The 16,468-nt window shown below is 36.3% G+C and overlaps 1 protein-coding gene across 2 annotated transcripts in view; it reads left to right on the top strand.

Annotated features, from left to right (window-relative positions):
• The first annotated feature begins 1,372 nt into the window (after positions 1–1,372).
• TRPM3 (transient receptor potential cation channel subfamily M member 3) overlaps positions 1,373–16,468 on the top strand; it is an 899,779-nt gene continuing 884,683 nt past the window's right edge. For both annotated transcript variants that reach the window (XM_043891369.1, XM_043891367.1), the window contains exon 1: positions 1,373–1,694. In XM_043891369.1, the coding sequence (XP_043747304.1) occupies positions 1,512–1,694 (183 nt within the window). In that variant the 5' untranslated portion in view covers positions 1,373–1,511. The remainder of the gene's footprint in view (positions 1,695–16,468) is intronic.

Raw genomic sequence — 16,468 nt, 5'->3', positions numbered from 1 at the left:
CTCACAGGTGCACGGCTGTGGGATTTTAGGGCTCTGTGTTCTATTCTTGTGAACAAGCCACTTCCAAAACTTCTGCTTAATCAGAGTGACCACTGATGAATCAAATGATGATTTTCAAAACTGGTATCACACCACCAGTTTCCCCACAGCATTTCTCACTCTCCTTCCCTCTTATTCCCTTTGCACAGTTTCCTCCCAGGAGGGCCTGGAATTATTCAAATAGGAGGGATAATGCTCGATTTCAGAAAGGAATGAAAATACATCTGTTGCCATTGCAACAGTTAAACAACCAGACAGCCCTTTTCAACTAGGAGCAAGTTTAGGCCTCCTTCTCTTTAATAATGAGCAAGGTCATTGTTCCAACTTTGGTAAATTTGCAATGCCCCCAACGGCCTTCTCTCATCTGATCAAGGACATTTCTGAATAGGAGGACAGCTCAGTCTGGTAAAATAACTGACACAAAGCTGATGAGAGACTGTGGGCTTTCCTTCTAATGAGCAGAAGGCAGTATGTGAACGGAGACTGTGGTGGAGTTGTCAGAAGAATATACCATGAACAGGAGCTCACATACCATTTTCACTGCTTAACAACTGCGCCACCCTAGCCCCAGGAGTGAAAGGCTAAAACTGAATACGCATTCCAACCTGGAGAGAAAAGTGAGTTGATTTAAGAAGTATCACCTCCCTTTCCTCCCCAAAGATCCTCTTCTGCTCTGTCCTTGAAGGCTTTTAATTGCAGTTAAAACAGCAAGAATCACCCAGGGAAATTTTAACTATCCTGATTCCCAGGCCACAGTCAGGGCAATTAAATTAGACTCTGAGGAATATCAGAGTTAATATTTTTTTTTCCTTAGGTAGCTCCAATGTGCAGCGAAGTTTGGGAACAAGTGGGTTAGTTTGACCATGCGTGAGAAGAAATTACGGTGGAGTCTGACAAGGAGATGAAACCCTACTTTTCCCAAGGATGTCTGGGAGACACTTGCTGCAAAGAGGAGAAAATGAAGAAAGGGAAAAGAAAGGAGGACAGAGTTTTACGTTTCCAGTCTTTCTCCAAGCCAACTGGAGCCTCCATCCACCCAGTGTGGGTAACCTAGGCTTGCACCTGCAGCTCGGGTTGGTCTCCAGGCCTGGGGGACTAGGCGGGGTGGGGTTACTGGAAATAGCTACCCTCCAGTATCAGTAGCCCCAGGGGTGGGCCGTGCGTCTCCTTCCTGCCCCCAGGGAAGGCGGCGGCTGCGGCTGGAGAGCAATTTGAGGGCGCAAAAGGAAGCTGTCTCTGGCGCAGGTGGCGCTCGCCGTCCCACGGTTTGGCCAATCGCGGGCGCAAGCGCAGCCTGGCGGCGGCGGCGGCGGCGGCAGCAAACAAGCGCAGGGCTGTGGCAGGAGCCGGCGGAGGCAAAGGCGGCGCCAACAGTGAGCTACACGCAGGCGGGAGTGAGACCCAGTGGCGAGAGGAGCTTGCGAGAGCTCTCGTTGCTGGGGTGTTGCCCGGCGGAGCGAGGCGAACTTAGCATGGGGAAGAAGTGGAGAGATGCGACCGAAATGGAGCGGGGCTGCTCGGACCGCGAGGACAGCGCGGAGAGCCGCAGGCGCAGCCGGAGCGCCAGCCGGGGCAGGTTTGCCGAGTCGTGGAAAAGGTTAAGTTCCAAGCAGGGATCCACCAAGCGCTCGGGACTCCCGTCGCAGCAGGCGCCGGTGAGTGGCTGGGGGAGAGCCCCCGGTGTCTTCCACTGCTTGAGGCGACTCGAGCCCTTTCCATGGTGCTGAACTTGCCTCCTTAGTGGCTCAAGCCAGGGAACTTGTGGAGCTGCTTCTAATGCAAGTGTTGGGGGCTGTGAGGAGGGGCAAGAAGGAACGACTTTCCTTTCCTCAGCTCGGGGAGGGTCTCCTGACGTCGCTGGTGTCTCTGCAAACATGAAAACATGTTCGAGAGGCGAGGGCTCACTGTCAGATCATGAGAGTTTTGCAATTAACAGAGCGTGGGAGATGTCGAATGTATTGTTACTCACAGACGTCCTGAGGGGTCTGCCTGTGCAGAGTATTCAAAGGTACTAGGCATCCGCTGAATGAGAGCGGAATAGGAAGGAGATGTCATATTTTTACTCCTAACACTTGCTGTTTTCCATCCCACACTCCCACTATGTTAATGGTTGCATTTAATTGTTTGTAGAGTTATTTGCATGCAGAGAATAGCAAGAATATCCCAGGTGCTTATAATCCTGCTGTTAACATATACAACGTTCAGAAAACAGTTTTCCCATGTGTCAGCCTCTCTTCAGTGTCTAATTAGTGCAATAAAAGCACTCAGGTGAAATTAATACAGTTGTCATATGTGTGTAGAGAAGTACAGTTGATTTAAAAAAGCTGTGCTTGGATTTTTAGTATTTTAAACATTGTTTTCCTTCAGACTAAAGGGAGAGAACTCTGTTCTAGAAGAGAGTGCAGAGCCCTCCTGTTGCTCCTAGGGAAGAACGGCGCACCACTTTAACTTCTAAGACATCACTGAGAAATCAGTGTGTGTGTACTTATGTTTTACATCCAGAGGAGTTGACAGCAGAGATTGTATAGTGAAGAGAAATTGAATTCATTTTTAAAAAAAGGACGGTACATAAGCATTGTTTAGCATGGATAATATTAGCCTGTTCTGTTTTTGAAGGGTCATCATTGCAGGACAAAAATTAATCCCCCAAAAGCAGGCTGTCTAAAACACTTCTTCAATAGAGTAAAATATAAATGCATACACAATGGTATTTGTGTTTATTGTTTGCTTCTTCTCAAAACTACTAGCAAAAAATGTTATTAAATATTTGAAGTAGTATACTTTAGGGTAAGTTTTCAATTTAAAATAGACATAGAACACTTAAAATGCAATCAATTTCAACCACTGAAATACTGTTTTTATAGAAATGTAGACTTGAAGATATTTTAAAAAGGAAAATATTCTGAAGATAGGATTTTTCTGAAGTACAATATGTAGAACATATAAAATTCATGACTTCCTGGTTTCTATCAATTATGTGAACTAAGAATTAACTTTATTCCCCTTTTAATAGAAAGTCTAACTATCAATCTAAGTAACTTGTGCTGATTCGTTGATTCTGTTCAACAGGTGTGTGCAGAGTCTGTATTAGGAACTTACAAAATCTTCATAAAAGTATAAGTTAGATTAAATAGCTTGTGAGTCTGTTAGCTAGAATAAAAATGTGAGAGAAAGAGGACATAATAGATACCATGACAACAAGATGACATCTGGAAAAGTAACCATGTTCTCCTGTTTACTAAGGGTGATGATGGTGCTGTATTTCTCTGTAGTACTTGTTAGTTGAAACGTTAGTAATTCAGTTACAAATCAGGGCAAAAGCCTGTACTTATTCTCACGTATCATGGCAAGTTTGGTATTGATTTTCTAAAAATCTAAGTGGCTAGATAGCCATGACTTTAATTATCAGAATTTTAAAAACAAATATAATGAGGTTTTATAAATCTTGGGTTTGACGGTTTTTAACCAAGGTTTGATTCCATTAATTAATAACAAAGACTTTTTACTTCATTTGTAAGTAAGACATTCAACTTATTTTTGCAAACAGGAAGGAAACAATAATAATGTTTGCAACATATATGCTTATAAAAGTTTTTAATCTTTAAATAAGATTTTTTTTCTCCCTCTTAAAGTGAAGTGGTGCTATTTTCAACTTTCATTGAATTTCATGTAAAAATAGCTTAAATTATAGAGGTTAGGAAGAGATTAAAGCAATTAATATAATAAATACTGCTTTTTACTTATTCTTATGACTAAATAAGAATTCCGTGATGTGGCTTTGGATCTTATTCACTTTGTGTTGTACTCAGAAATATTGTGGCATCCATCCTGATAAACATCACATAAGGATTTTACTCTTTCCTTTGAAGACAAAATAGATAAATGTGGGAAATTTTTTGTTAATAATAAAACATGAAAGCTTTCATACATCTTTCTGTCTTCTTTCAAGAATAGAAAATGATTATAGAGTTTTATTAATGTGGGCTTTGTTACTCTCTGCTTTAGTTAGAGTCTTGCAATCACTTCCAGTTGAAGTTATTCCCAGGGAATGATACAGCCTATGACTCTGTCCCACTGGGAATGATTGCGTTATTTTTCATTTTCACTACCAACAAAGCAGAGCTACATCATGGATAATGGGGGAGATTTTCTTCAGCAAGAAGAGATCTGCCTTATTCTTGGTTATCCAGGAGTACTTTTCTTCTGTGATCGGAGTCATGGTTATTTTGTGTGTGAAGTATAGGAGGAGGTGTGTTTGAATCAACCTGGGTAATTAGATTTCCCAACTACTTATCATTGAATATATTGGAGTTTTCTTAGAAATATCTTAGAGGTTGGACTGGTCCCATGACTTAAGGCCACTATTAGAAATCAAAAAGTCGTTTTTGGCAACCCCCAGATGGTCTTTGTGGAATGTGGCAGGCCCGTGGTAGGACTGTGTGTGCCGTCCCTGCTCCACCTCCCGGAGTCTGCTTCTGTCCTGCAGAAGCAGCGCCACCCTGAGCAACAGCTGGAGGCCAGGCAGCCGTTCCGAGTCCTAACAGTGGCATTAAAGGCATATTTTCAGTTTCTGGACCACAGCTCTGGGTGTGTCTGACAAATCAATCCTTGCTGATTTCAAAGGTTTTTTTTTTTTTTTTTTTTCAGTTTTCTAATTCAAGAAGCTCCTCTTTCCTTATTTTTAGACTTCATGGTTGACAATTCAAGCTTAAATCTAGTAATCTACAATACTCAAATTCACCCCAAGTTGTAAAATTCTGATAGGGTGAAGTACAATTTAATCATACTCATCCTTTGGAATTTGTTCCTCTCTGAAGTACATCATAGATTATCTTTAAATTTAAAACTACTGGTTTTTGTGTGTGAATTTAAAGGAATTTTGTATCAGCTTTATAGTTAAATTAATATGAAAATTATGTATTTGGATTTTGGATATAAAATTAAGTTTCTGGATGTTAATGTTTTATGTAATGTCACTGTTGAATTGGGCTTCCCTTTTGGCTCAGATGGTAAAGAATCTGCCTGCAATGCAGGAGACCTGAGTTTAATCCCTGGGTTGGGAAGATCCCCTGGAGAAGGAAATGGCAACCCACTCTACGATTCTTGCCTGAAGAATTCCATGAACAGAGGAGCTACCGTCCATGGGCTTGCAAAGAGTCAGACATGACTATCATTTTCACTTTCTGTTAAATTGGTTAATGAATATAAAAGTAATTTAAAACTTTTTTGTCTCCATACTATAGGATCTGGATTTCACATTTCTCCTTGTTCCTTCTATTATTTGTTTTAGTTCCATCCACACAAAAACACATAGAAATCTCCTGAAAGTTGAGTCAGCAAGTGCTATCTAGTGTTAACAAATATCAGATGTTCACCTATGTATATAGTATTTTTAATATTGAAAGACGATTTCCTCCTCTAGCCCATTTACACAACTATATAATGGCTTGCTTTCAAATAGAATCAGATTTAATTTAATCTCTGAGTAACCTCTATGCAAAAGGAAAAGAAACAGCAGTTCTGAGGGAGTCAAATGATGGAGTTGTAATTAGAGTTGTTTTTCAACCTTAGATGTCATGCTTCCTTCCACTAATGCTATAATTACCCTCATCAGCAGGTGCCTACCACAGAACATCACACTTCGTGCAGACAAGAGGGCAACTAAGGGTGTATAGAATCAGCAGTGAGTCTATAGAAACAGCAGTCCTGCAAAGTAGACAAGTCTGGTTCAGCTGATGCCAAATTCCCTCTTCCCATAGCTGTTTGAGATGATGCTGTGTGTGCAGAGCGTATTCCATAAACAAACTTGATTCTGTTTCTGAGGCTGACTTGTCCCTTTTGGGGAAAGTGACTTCCAATTGTTCCTGCCAAAAGCTGGGCTCTTCAAGATCTTAAAATAAACAAGAAAAAGCTGAGTCAAAGACAGGGGAAAGTCAGAAAAACTCATTTCCCAACCAATTGCCCATTTGAGGATTGTGTGGACAGTAGATCCCATGGTGGCTGTGATGGAAACAACAGCAACTTGGTGAAAAGAATCCTTGCTTCCTTTTTCAGAGTCTAATATGGTACTGAGGTGTCATTAAACCCTTAATAGTTTATTCTTGTTACACAAAGGGCTCTCTGGTGAAAGCAGAACAGATCCCCTGTAGTGCTAGTCCATTACTGGATAAACCATTTCTTGACAAGTTGATTTTTGTCTACTGCCTTTTACTCCTTATATTTTTTTTTTAAAGGGACAATGTTGCATCACTTAGGAATATGGCTATTATTTTCTTGTTGTGATTTTTTGATGGGAAAAAAGCCATTTTCTAATAGCCATCTATTTTGTTTAAGCATTTCTGGATTCTTTTTCTAGTAAGTAATATAACAACTAACAAGCTTTTTCTTATCAATCACAGTGAATTAAAATTTAATTTAGTTTCATCTTTAATTTGAGGGCCATGGTATTAGGTGCCAAGTGAGTAATTAAAATATTTTAAGTTCTGAAGAGGAAGAATATCCTTGTAGAGAGATGGTTTTAAACATGTTTATGGTTATTCCCAAGTATATTATAGCAATTTCTTCCGCCATTATTTATTGAGATCTTGAAAAATAATTAAATCATTAAAAATCATTTATAAATAGCAGCAAAACATATTCATTTGCTCTGGCCAGCTGTGCTGGTCTGTACATTGACTTTACTTTTTATTTCTTTCATTGGCAAAGACAAAAGGGGGTATGGTGCTGGTAGAGCAAATATGAAAGGCTCATAATGAACAATGTTTAAAGAAACTTATTCCTCTAACATTCATTGAGTACTTAGGAAGTATAAGGCACTGTGGTAGGTGCTGGGACACTTCTGCAATAGACCTAATGGTTCAAAACAAGAAAGAGATATGCAAAGCAACAAGACAGGGTTAAACACGGTCTAGCTTCATGGTCAAAATACAACAGAGCAAAGACTCAAGTAGTCAGTACCTCTTAATGAATGATGATGGAATATTTAGCTAAGATGCTTCCTAGACTTGGTGCCTAATTCTCAAAATATTAGGAAGAAAAAGAGTTGCTTAGATTTGGCAATTTGAAGAGAAAGCAGTAAATCCTTTCTTAGTCATTTTAACAGACTCTTAAGAGTCAATGCCTGAATGCAGTCAATGGAAGGCATCACAGATGAGACGGAGAAGTAACCATGATGACAACAACAAGGCCAAGCATGTATGTAGTCCTCAGTATGTGCCAGGCACACTTCTAAGCACGTCACAAAATGCATTATGTATTGCCTGCCTTCAGCTGGACTGTGAGCAAAGGTGGGGACCTTTGTTTTGTTTATTGATTTATCCAGATGCCTTGAACAGTGCCTGGTGTATAGTTCAGTTCAGTTCAGTCGCTCAGTCGTGTCTGACTCTTTGCAACCCCATGAACTGCAGCACACCAGGCCTCCCTGTCCATCACCAACTCCTGGAGTTTACTCAAATTCATGTCCATTGAGTTGGTGATGCCATCTAACCATCTCATCTTCTGTCATCCCCTTCTCCTCCTGCCATCAATCTTTCCCAGCATCAGGGTCTTTTCAAATGAGTCAGCTTTTCGCATCAGCTGGACAAAATATTGGAGTTTCAGCTTCAACATCAGTCCTTCCAATGAATACCGGGACTGATTTCCTTCACTTGAATATTTGTTCAATGAATAAATTGGCCAATTAGGAATAAAATGGTAACTTTTAAATTAATGTGAGGTAGACTTCAGGTTCTTAGCTATGAACGAAAATAGAAATATAGGCAATGTTTCTTTCTTTTCTTTATTTTTCAAGATGGGAGAAATTTTAGTAGTTGATTTGCTGGGTGAAGAACTTATTAGAGAAAGAGGGTTTAAATAATAGGAAGAAAAAGTAGAAATGAAACTGGTCCATGGATTTGAAGGAGTTGGGATATTTTTAATGGGAGGGTTGAAGATCTGTTTTCCTTCAGGGTAAATCCTGGCTCTCCCCTTTTTGTCTTAGGGACCTGGCTGGTGGAACTTAGACCCAGCAGTTGATTTTTTTTCAGGTTTCACTTAGTACATATTTAGTCTCTTAAGTTAATGGATAATTCAAAATTATCATGCAAACATATGTAGTTTCGGGAAACTATCATTTATTTAATAATTCATAGATTGCTAAAATGTTACTTTGTATTTTTGACATTTCTAAATATTAATGGTGACGGACAAGGAAGCCTGGCAAGCTGGTGTGCTGCAGTCCATGGGGTTGCAAAGAGTTGGACACGGCTGAGCGACTGAACAACAAAATAGTAATATCTCAATACTTTGATCTCACCAAATACCTGAAGAGATATGGGAAATTCCTCAGATCTCAACAAGGTGGGAATCACTGCTTCAGTTTCCCCCCTACCTGGGATGGTTATCTTAAGTTGAGTTGACATGACAAGCTACTAGTCCCTGCATACAGAGTCGTGGGGTTGCATATTTACTTAAAATACCTCTGTAGAGCATCAGAACTTCAACCATAAAATAGTCACACAAAACAGAACACATTCATAGTAATAATCAGCTACATTTTGTTGATTTTTCTAGGTCTTCCTTGAGAGTGAGCTTTATCATGGTGAAATTAGGAAGGACAACACTTTTGGCTAAGTGTTCCCAACAGGCTCAATTTGAATGCACTTCAGCTCTACTTGGGAAGTTCTGTGGACAATCTGAATGGATTTTAGAGAACAGTATGGTGGCTTTGGAAGCAGATAGATCTAGATTGTAACCCTGGCCTCTGTCAGTTATTACCTCTGTGGCTTTAGGTGAATTATATTTCTATGCCTCTCTTCTGCCCAGTTTTATCAGGAGGATTCCTTCTTCCTTTCCCATTGTTTAAGATTCATTCATGTTCTTTATTTTTTAAAAGAAAGAGTAATTATTGTATTTATTTTTATTTAAAATTGAAATTGTCCCAAATATGCAAAAATAGAAAATATTACAAAAATCATTCACATATATATACTTAATATATATATTTAATACATATACATATGCATATAATATATATATCTAATACACATTAAACCAGGGTTAACAGTTTGCCATGTTTTCTTTATATCTTTTTTATTAAAAAATCTCATTGCTTTTTTATTCACCTAGTGCACATAATAAGAAGGCTCCATGTTTCATGAAAAAAAGTTAAAACCCAGAATTTTACTCTTTTATGGCTAGTAAGTGCTTTAACTGAAATATAGTTGATTTTTACAGTATTATATTAGTTTCAGATGTACAACATGGAACACATTCAATATTTTTATAGATTATACTCCATTTAAAGTTATTCCAAACTAACAGCTATATTTTGATGTGCTGTACAATAGATCCTTGTTGCTCATTTGTTTTGTTTTTTAATTGTTATGAGTGAGTGAAGTCACTCAGTCGTGTCCGACTCTTTGCGACCTCGTGGACTATAGCCCACCAGGCTCCTCCATCCATGGGATTTTCCAGGCAAGAGTACTGGAGTGGGTTGCCATTTCCTTATACCCCTACCATTCTCATGATTTCTTTCCCAAAGCTAAGAATTATTTTGAACTTGAAGTTCATTCTTCTCATATAGATTTATTTTAGAAAAATCTCTGCTACATATTTATGTATTCATAACTGTGTATAAAGAAAGGTTCTGTATATTTAAAATTTTTTACCTGAATGTAAATATGTTCTTTTGCAATTTGCTTTTTTTCCCTTAACATTGTATTTTTTGTATCAAGGAGTTACTTGTACATGTTGCATATTATTTCAGTCTTTTGTACTATAGGTAATATAGTCATTTTTTCCTGGCAAAAAGTTAGTTTATTTCCTTTTTTTTTTTGGCAATTACAAACAATATTCAGTGAAAATCTATGCACTGTTTCTCTGATTCTTTACCTACAAAAGCAAAATGCAAACTCAGAAACTGACCTTGCTCTTTGGAAGATATATGGACCAGGGCTTCTTCCCTACAGTTGTTTTGTACCAGAGAAAGATCAGGATTGTCCAGGTGCTAACCTCTGAACAGAGCCAAAATTTGCCCAGGAGTTGAAAGGGAATGGTCCTGGCCTTCTGCTTTAAGCCTGTATTGACATTCAGATCAGACTGGCCTGATTTCCAGTCTGACTCAGGTCATTAACTGGTTTTGCAGCTTTATCTTTCTGTGTCTCAGTCCTTAATTATAAAATGAAGTTGGGAATACCTGTCTCCAGGATGAATTGTGAATGTAAAGTTCATTGATGTGTGTAGCTAGTTCATTGTCTGGCAAGAGCTACTTTTAAGTGGATGTTACCTAACTATTAGTACTAACCAGAAATTTACAACAAATATCAAAAATAGATGTCTTTGTTTGATAGAGAAGTGTTTATAATCTTTGATTCTTTTGAAATTAACATGTTGGTTACAGTCAAGAGGTAATATAAGGCTAATGATCATTTGTATTGGGCTTCTGGTTTTGAAAGTGCTTTGGAAAATAAGAGTCGGCTTGTCTTTTCCAAGGTAATTGTTTTCCACAGTTGATTTTGGTCCTTGAAATGTCCATTATTCTATGTTTTTACTGAAGGTAAATTTATTGACATTTTTAGAGATAAAATATGAAATCCGTACCATATTGAAATACAGGATACTCTTTGCTTTGGGTATTTTTATCATTGGGTTATTTATGTTTTGAAATAAATTATGGTTGTAAAATTATTATCTTCATGAACCTCAAGACTTTTGAGAAAGGATGCTTTTAAAAATGTATTTATTAAGGAATATCTGAACATAAACAACACTAGAGAGAATAGTATAGTAACCACATTTACTCATAATCTAGCTTCAATAGTGATCAAATCATGACAAATTGTACTTTATTTGTTTACCTCTATTTCCCGTTTTTTCCCTTTTCACTAGATTATTTGCAAATTCCAGGTATCATATTATTTCTTCTAAAGATATCTGGAAAATAAGGACCCCTTATTTTAAACCATTATGAAGTTTAAGCAAATGAACAATTTCCACATATATTAAGTTGGAATCACATTTCCTTAATAATCTCATAATTCTGCTATCTACCCACAGTTTGTTTGAATCAGAATACAGTGGTAATTGATACATTACAAATGTTTTGTTTTTTTTCAGTCTATATTTTCCTGACCAGATCTCCTTTTTTTTTCTGTTGAAAATTATTTTTCAAAGAAATGTATTGTCCTGTAATGTTTCCTACCTTATATATTTTGCAGAATACATCCCAGCGGTGTTGTCTTACATGCTTCTCTGTCCATTGTATTTCCTATGAACTGGTAGTTTGATTGTATGAACAGGAGCCTTGATTGGTTTTGATTTTTTTTTTTGAGAGAATACTTCATAGTTGTCTGTCATTTTAGGTATTAGCTACCATTAATAATCATTGTCGAGAGCAGGTGTTGACAGACTTTTAATGTAAAATCCAAATAGTAAACATTTTAGGTTTTGTGCACCATCAGGTCTCTTAGAACTACTCAACTCTGCTCTTATAGCCCCAAAGCAACTATGGACATTATGTAAATAAGTTGACATGGCTATGTTCCCATACAACTTTATAAACACTGAAATTTGAATTTAATATAATTTTTGTATGTTATAAATGTTATTCTTCTTTTAATTTTTTTAACCATTTAAGAATGTAAAAATCATTCTTAGCTCACATGCTAAGAAAAAAAAAACAAGCCGCAGACTGGATCTGTTCCTTAGCTGGAGTTTGTTGATCCATGACCAAGATCTGTTGTTTTATTAGGACATTGTAGAACGGTGATTTTATAATTCTTTCTTTCCTTTTTCATTTATTAGATGAAATTTCATAAATAGAAACTGCTACATCAACTATTTGTTGAATTCATACCATGAAGTCAAGATAAATATTTGGGAAAGACCATTTTTATTAGTTTTTAAACTAGTAATAATAATAGGAGCTTCATGGTGGCGTTGATCTGTTAGTTTGCCGTCAGACCTTAGATTTTAATTGGGTCACTGTGTTCAGTTAACCATTAGAAACTATTTGACTCTTTATTATGGAGGCCAATTAAATTGTTATTAAATAGAAGATATAAAAACATAGTGTCAAACTATTTCTGTATTAAAATGTTTGCTCTCAGTAGTTAAGAAATTCTGAGCATTGAGTTAATTCTACTGCTGCCATGAAAATTACCACAAACTTAGTGGCTGAAAGCAACATGGGTTTATATTATCTTACAATTCTGTAGTTCAGAAGTCTGATACGGGTTTCTCTAGACCAAAATCAAGGTGTTAACAGGGCTGTGTTCATTTCTATAGTTTCATTGGAGAATCCATTTGTTTGCCTTTTCCAGCTTCTAGAAGGTATCAACATTCCTTGGCTTCTGGCTCCTGGCTGTTTCATCAAAGGCAGCAAATTTGCCTCTCATTGACCCCTGCTTCCATTGTCACAACACTTGCTCCACTCTCTCTTTTGCCTTCCCCTTCCATATTTAAGGACCCTTATAATTACATTGGACTCACTTGGATAATCCATAACAATCACTTTAAGGTCAAATAATTAGCAACCATAATTCCCCTTTGACATATGAAGTAACATATGTATTCACAGGTTCTGGAGATGAGAGTGTAGACCTCTTTTGGAGGCCACTACTTTGCCTGTCAGAGACATTAAGGTATTATTGTTTCATTTGTTAAATCTTTACTAGACAGTTGTGAAGGTGGTGGTGAAAGATCCTCTCTAAGGTATCTTTAAACCCATGATAAATACTCATCTCCTCAGAATGAGGTTATGCTGGACAACAAAGGAACAGAATAGATAAGAATTTATTGCACTGTTTCTGCCCCAATTTCTCCTCAGGTTTGTTGAGTTATAATTGACAAAATTATATATATTTAAAGTATATAAGATGATTTTTTGCTAGAATATACATTGTAAAATAATTACCACAATGAAGCTAGTTAACATAACCATCACTTCACATAGTTACCTTTTTGTGTTTGTGGTGAGAATATTTAAGATCTACTCCCTAAAAAAAAAAAAAAAGATCTACTCCCTTAGCAAATTTTAAGTATATCATACAGTATTGTTGACTTTTGTCACCATGCTGCACATTAGGCTTCCAGAGCTTATTTATCCTGCATAACTGAAACTTTCACTCCTTTGTTTTCTGAATGTTGAACTCATAGTGAAAACTTTAGAAGTGAAAATTACCTTTCCTATTCCTGGATATTCAGTAGATTTGGGGATATGAATGTTTTTGTTTTGACATACATTTTAATGACCACCCACTCTGTACAAGATAAAGCCTCAAATGCTGCAGGAGAAAGAAATGTTGAAAAGACTTCTGGAAGATTTATTTATGATTGGTAGGAGGGATGAAACTGTAATTTGGCATATAGCATGAGATGCTATGACATATTAGGTATATAGTTAGCAATTGTACATAAATGATATATTATGACTCATATTCATAAGTATGTAAAGATTGTCTAAATTACATTATTAGTTTGTTAAAAAGCTTAGTCAGAATCATCATATGACTGAGAAAATCAATTGATTGGACCCATGAACAAACTGGTAGCAGATCTTTCAGTTTTTGAGCTTCTGACTTGAAGTTGTGCAGGTAAAATAACTTTTTGGATATCCTTAATTAATATTTTCTTTAAAAGTTTTTATACAATTTTAAAGGTTAATTTCCATTGATAGTTATAAAATATTGGCTATATTCCCCATGCTGTACAAGGCATTCTTGAGTCTATCTTACACACAGTAGTTTGTACCTCCCACTTCCCCACACCCCTGTACTGCCCCCCCTCCATTGGTAACCACTAGATCGCTCCCTAGATCTGTGAGTCAGATTCTTTTATGTTATATTCACTAGTGTTTTATTTTTAGATTCCACGTATAAGCGATGTCGTACAGTATTTATCTTTCTGTCTGACTTATTTCACTTAGCATAATGCCCTCCAAGTCCATTCATGTTTTGCAAATGGCAAACTTTTTTCTATATAAATGTCTCAAAAAGCAATTTTTACTAGTTTGTAAATATTTTATTGATTTTTGTTCCTTTTAATGAATGAACATAACCCTTAATTTGAAAATTTTAATTGCAACCACTTTTTAAATAAGGCTGTAAATGTTTTTCCCTGTTGTTTGAGGATATCTGATTATTCACATAAGTGCTGGTCTCCTTTACTCAATAATCATTGTAACAATAGATAATTGTTATAAACCACTGTTAACAGAAAAGAAAGAAGGATGAATAATTAGCAGCAACTGAGGACATTACAATAGATAGTGTCTTCAAAATGCTAAAGGTCAAGTAGGTTGAGAAATTGTCTCTATTTATTTTAAAAATGTTCCTATTTCTTTTTTTATTGATATATATTTCACTATAACTTGTATAAATTTAAGATGTACAATGTTAATTTGGTAACATTTATATGTTATAACATGATCACTATAAAATGCAAAAGGACAAAGATGAAGACAAAAGAGCTCGATCTTGACTAAAGATAAGTCAAGGCATTCATCTCTTTCTATCACTCCTGACTCAGGGTTTTCCTGTGATTATGGCTATGTATTATTGTTATTTTTAATTATAACTTTTATGTGTGATTAGGTTTAACATAATGTTGGTCAGTAAACTGTTTATTTTATTTCCTTCCTGTTGACTTTATAAAGTGTGTCATAAAATAAAATCTAAAGAAATTATTGATGGGAAGTAGCAGAATTGGACCTGACAGACATTTGTCACGAACTCATTGTCCAGTATGGTGCCAGTTTCAGAACAGGGTCTATTTCCATTTGTTTGGATTTTATATCATGAAGTTGACCCTCCTTGTAAAGACACATTTTGAACAAAATTTAACTTTAAAATTGCTTTCCTTTGTTCTGAGTTATTGGCCACCATTTTGTAAGAAATATGGGGTTTTAAGTATTTAAAAGTATTAGATACCCTAGCAGTAAGTGAAATTAGTTTTCTTTGAAAGATAAACAATAATGATTCAAATTACTGGAGCCTAGGACAAAGTAGGAATGATTTGGGTTACAGCTACAGAAAGGGCTCACTGTTTAAAAAGTGCATCAAGTTATTGGATTGTAACTATAGAATGCAGTGGAAACAGTTACTAAAACAACAGCTTAATTCATGTTTTGAAGGTCAAATTCTCCAAATGAATAGACTTTGAAAAATGAATGCAGAAGGAACCAGTGATAAATAATGGCTAAATCCTCCTTTTTTGGTCTCATTACCCATTAAGTACACATAGGGAAGGGAAAAAATGTGTGACTATGTGATACCTTGTATTGGTGCCTTTGGATTCACCGATGGAGACAGACAACTTAGTATGATCACATCGTGGTCCTGCATTGATTTGAGCATTGAGGTAATTCACAAGATATTCTATTACTGCACAGTTTGTGAATCATACACATTGTCAGACTTTGGAAGGCTGGGCATTATTTCTTCTTCCTGGGGAAAATGATTATCATAATTTAGTACTTTGGTTTAGGATCTCCTTTAGGATAAGGATTGTGTTTTATTTATCAGCGTAGCCCCACATTTTAGTCTGTACCTGACTTGTCATGGAAACTCAATACTTAATGTGTGGAGTAAATGAAAAACATGATGAAAATGCTCTAGACTTAGGTGTTCCATATCCTGGACAGAAAAAGGGTGAAGGAAAGGAGGAAAATATGCATTATTTTGATATTTTTAAATACCAGGCACTTTCAGTGATCACTTATGTAATCTTCTTTACAGTATTCTGAGGTAGGATTAATTTGGATGCCTAAAGTACAGATGAAGAAACTGAATTTCAGAAAAATCAAGTCTGCTTTAGCCAGGGTAACTGGGAAGTGGTAGAGACAGAATTCAAGTGCAACCATCTATTAATTTTTTTCCCAATTATTTGTTGACTTATGAGTTAGGGATAAAATACTTAAAAAGTATAAACAAGGTTTATGTCTTTTCCCTCACAACGGTGATTTGTTCTTGGAGATAGCTTAAAGGTCAGTACTGGGTGGTGAGACTAAGTCAGAGCAATATTGAGTAATGAAAGCAATTAAACTGTTTTTGACAGTCCTGCAAACAAACTCAGTCCTGGGAATAAACTATTGAATGGAAAAACAAAAACATGATAATTTGTTATTGTTGCTACTTTTCTTAACTGTTGTTGGGTGAGAATAGGACAATATAATTTTATTTACATGATTTTGATACTTTATTTCCTTTATTTAAAAAAATATGTTGAATCATTTGCTTATTCTTTCAAGTTTTACATAAACTCTGGTTATTTCATTTTTGTGATGTCAATCAGAACCAGATTTAGAAACCTTTAATTTCAAGTGAAACTTGAATATAGGATACTTGTTAAATAAAATCTGTGTGTGTGTGCATGTGCATGTGTGTGTGTGTTAGAAAATTGTGACAAATAAGAGATGAATAAAAGCCTTTCCTGGGAGTTTAATCTGCTAAAG

The sequence above is a fragment of the Cervus elaphus genome, chromosome 29 (genome assembly GCF_910594005.1).
Source record: "Cervus elaphus chromosome 29, mCerEla1.1, whole genome shotgun sequence".
NCBI classification, from domain to species: Eukaryota; Metazoa; Chordata; class Mammalia; order Artiodactyla; family Cervidae; genus Cervus; species Cervus elaphus.
The sequence above is the reverse complement of the archived record's forward strand: the minus strand, read 5'-3'. Positions and strand labels throughout refer to the sequence as shown.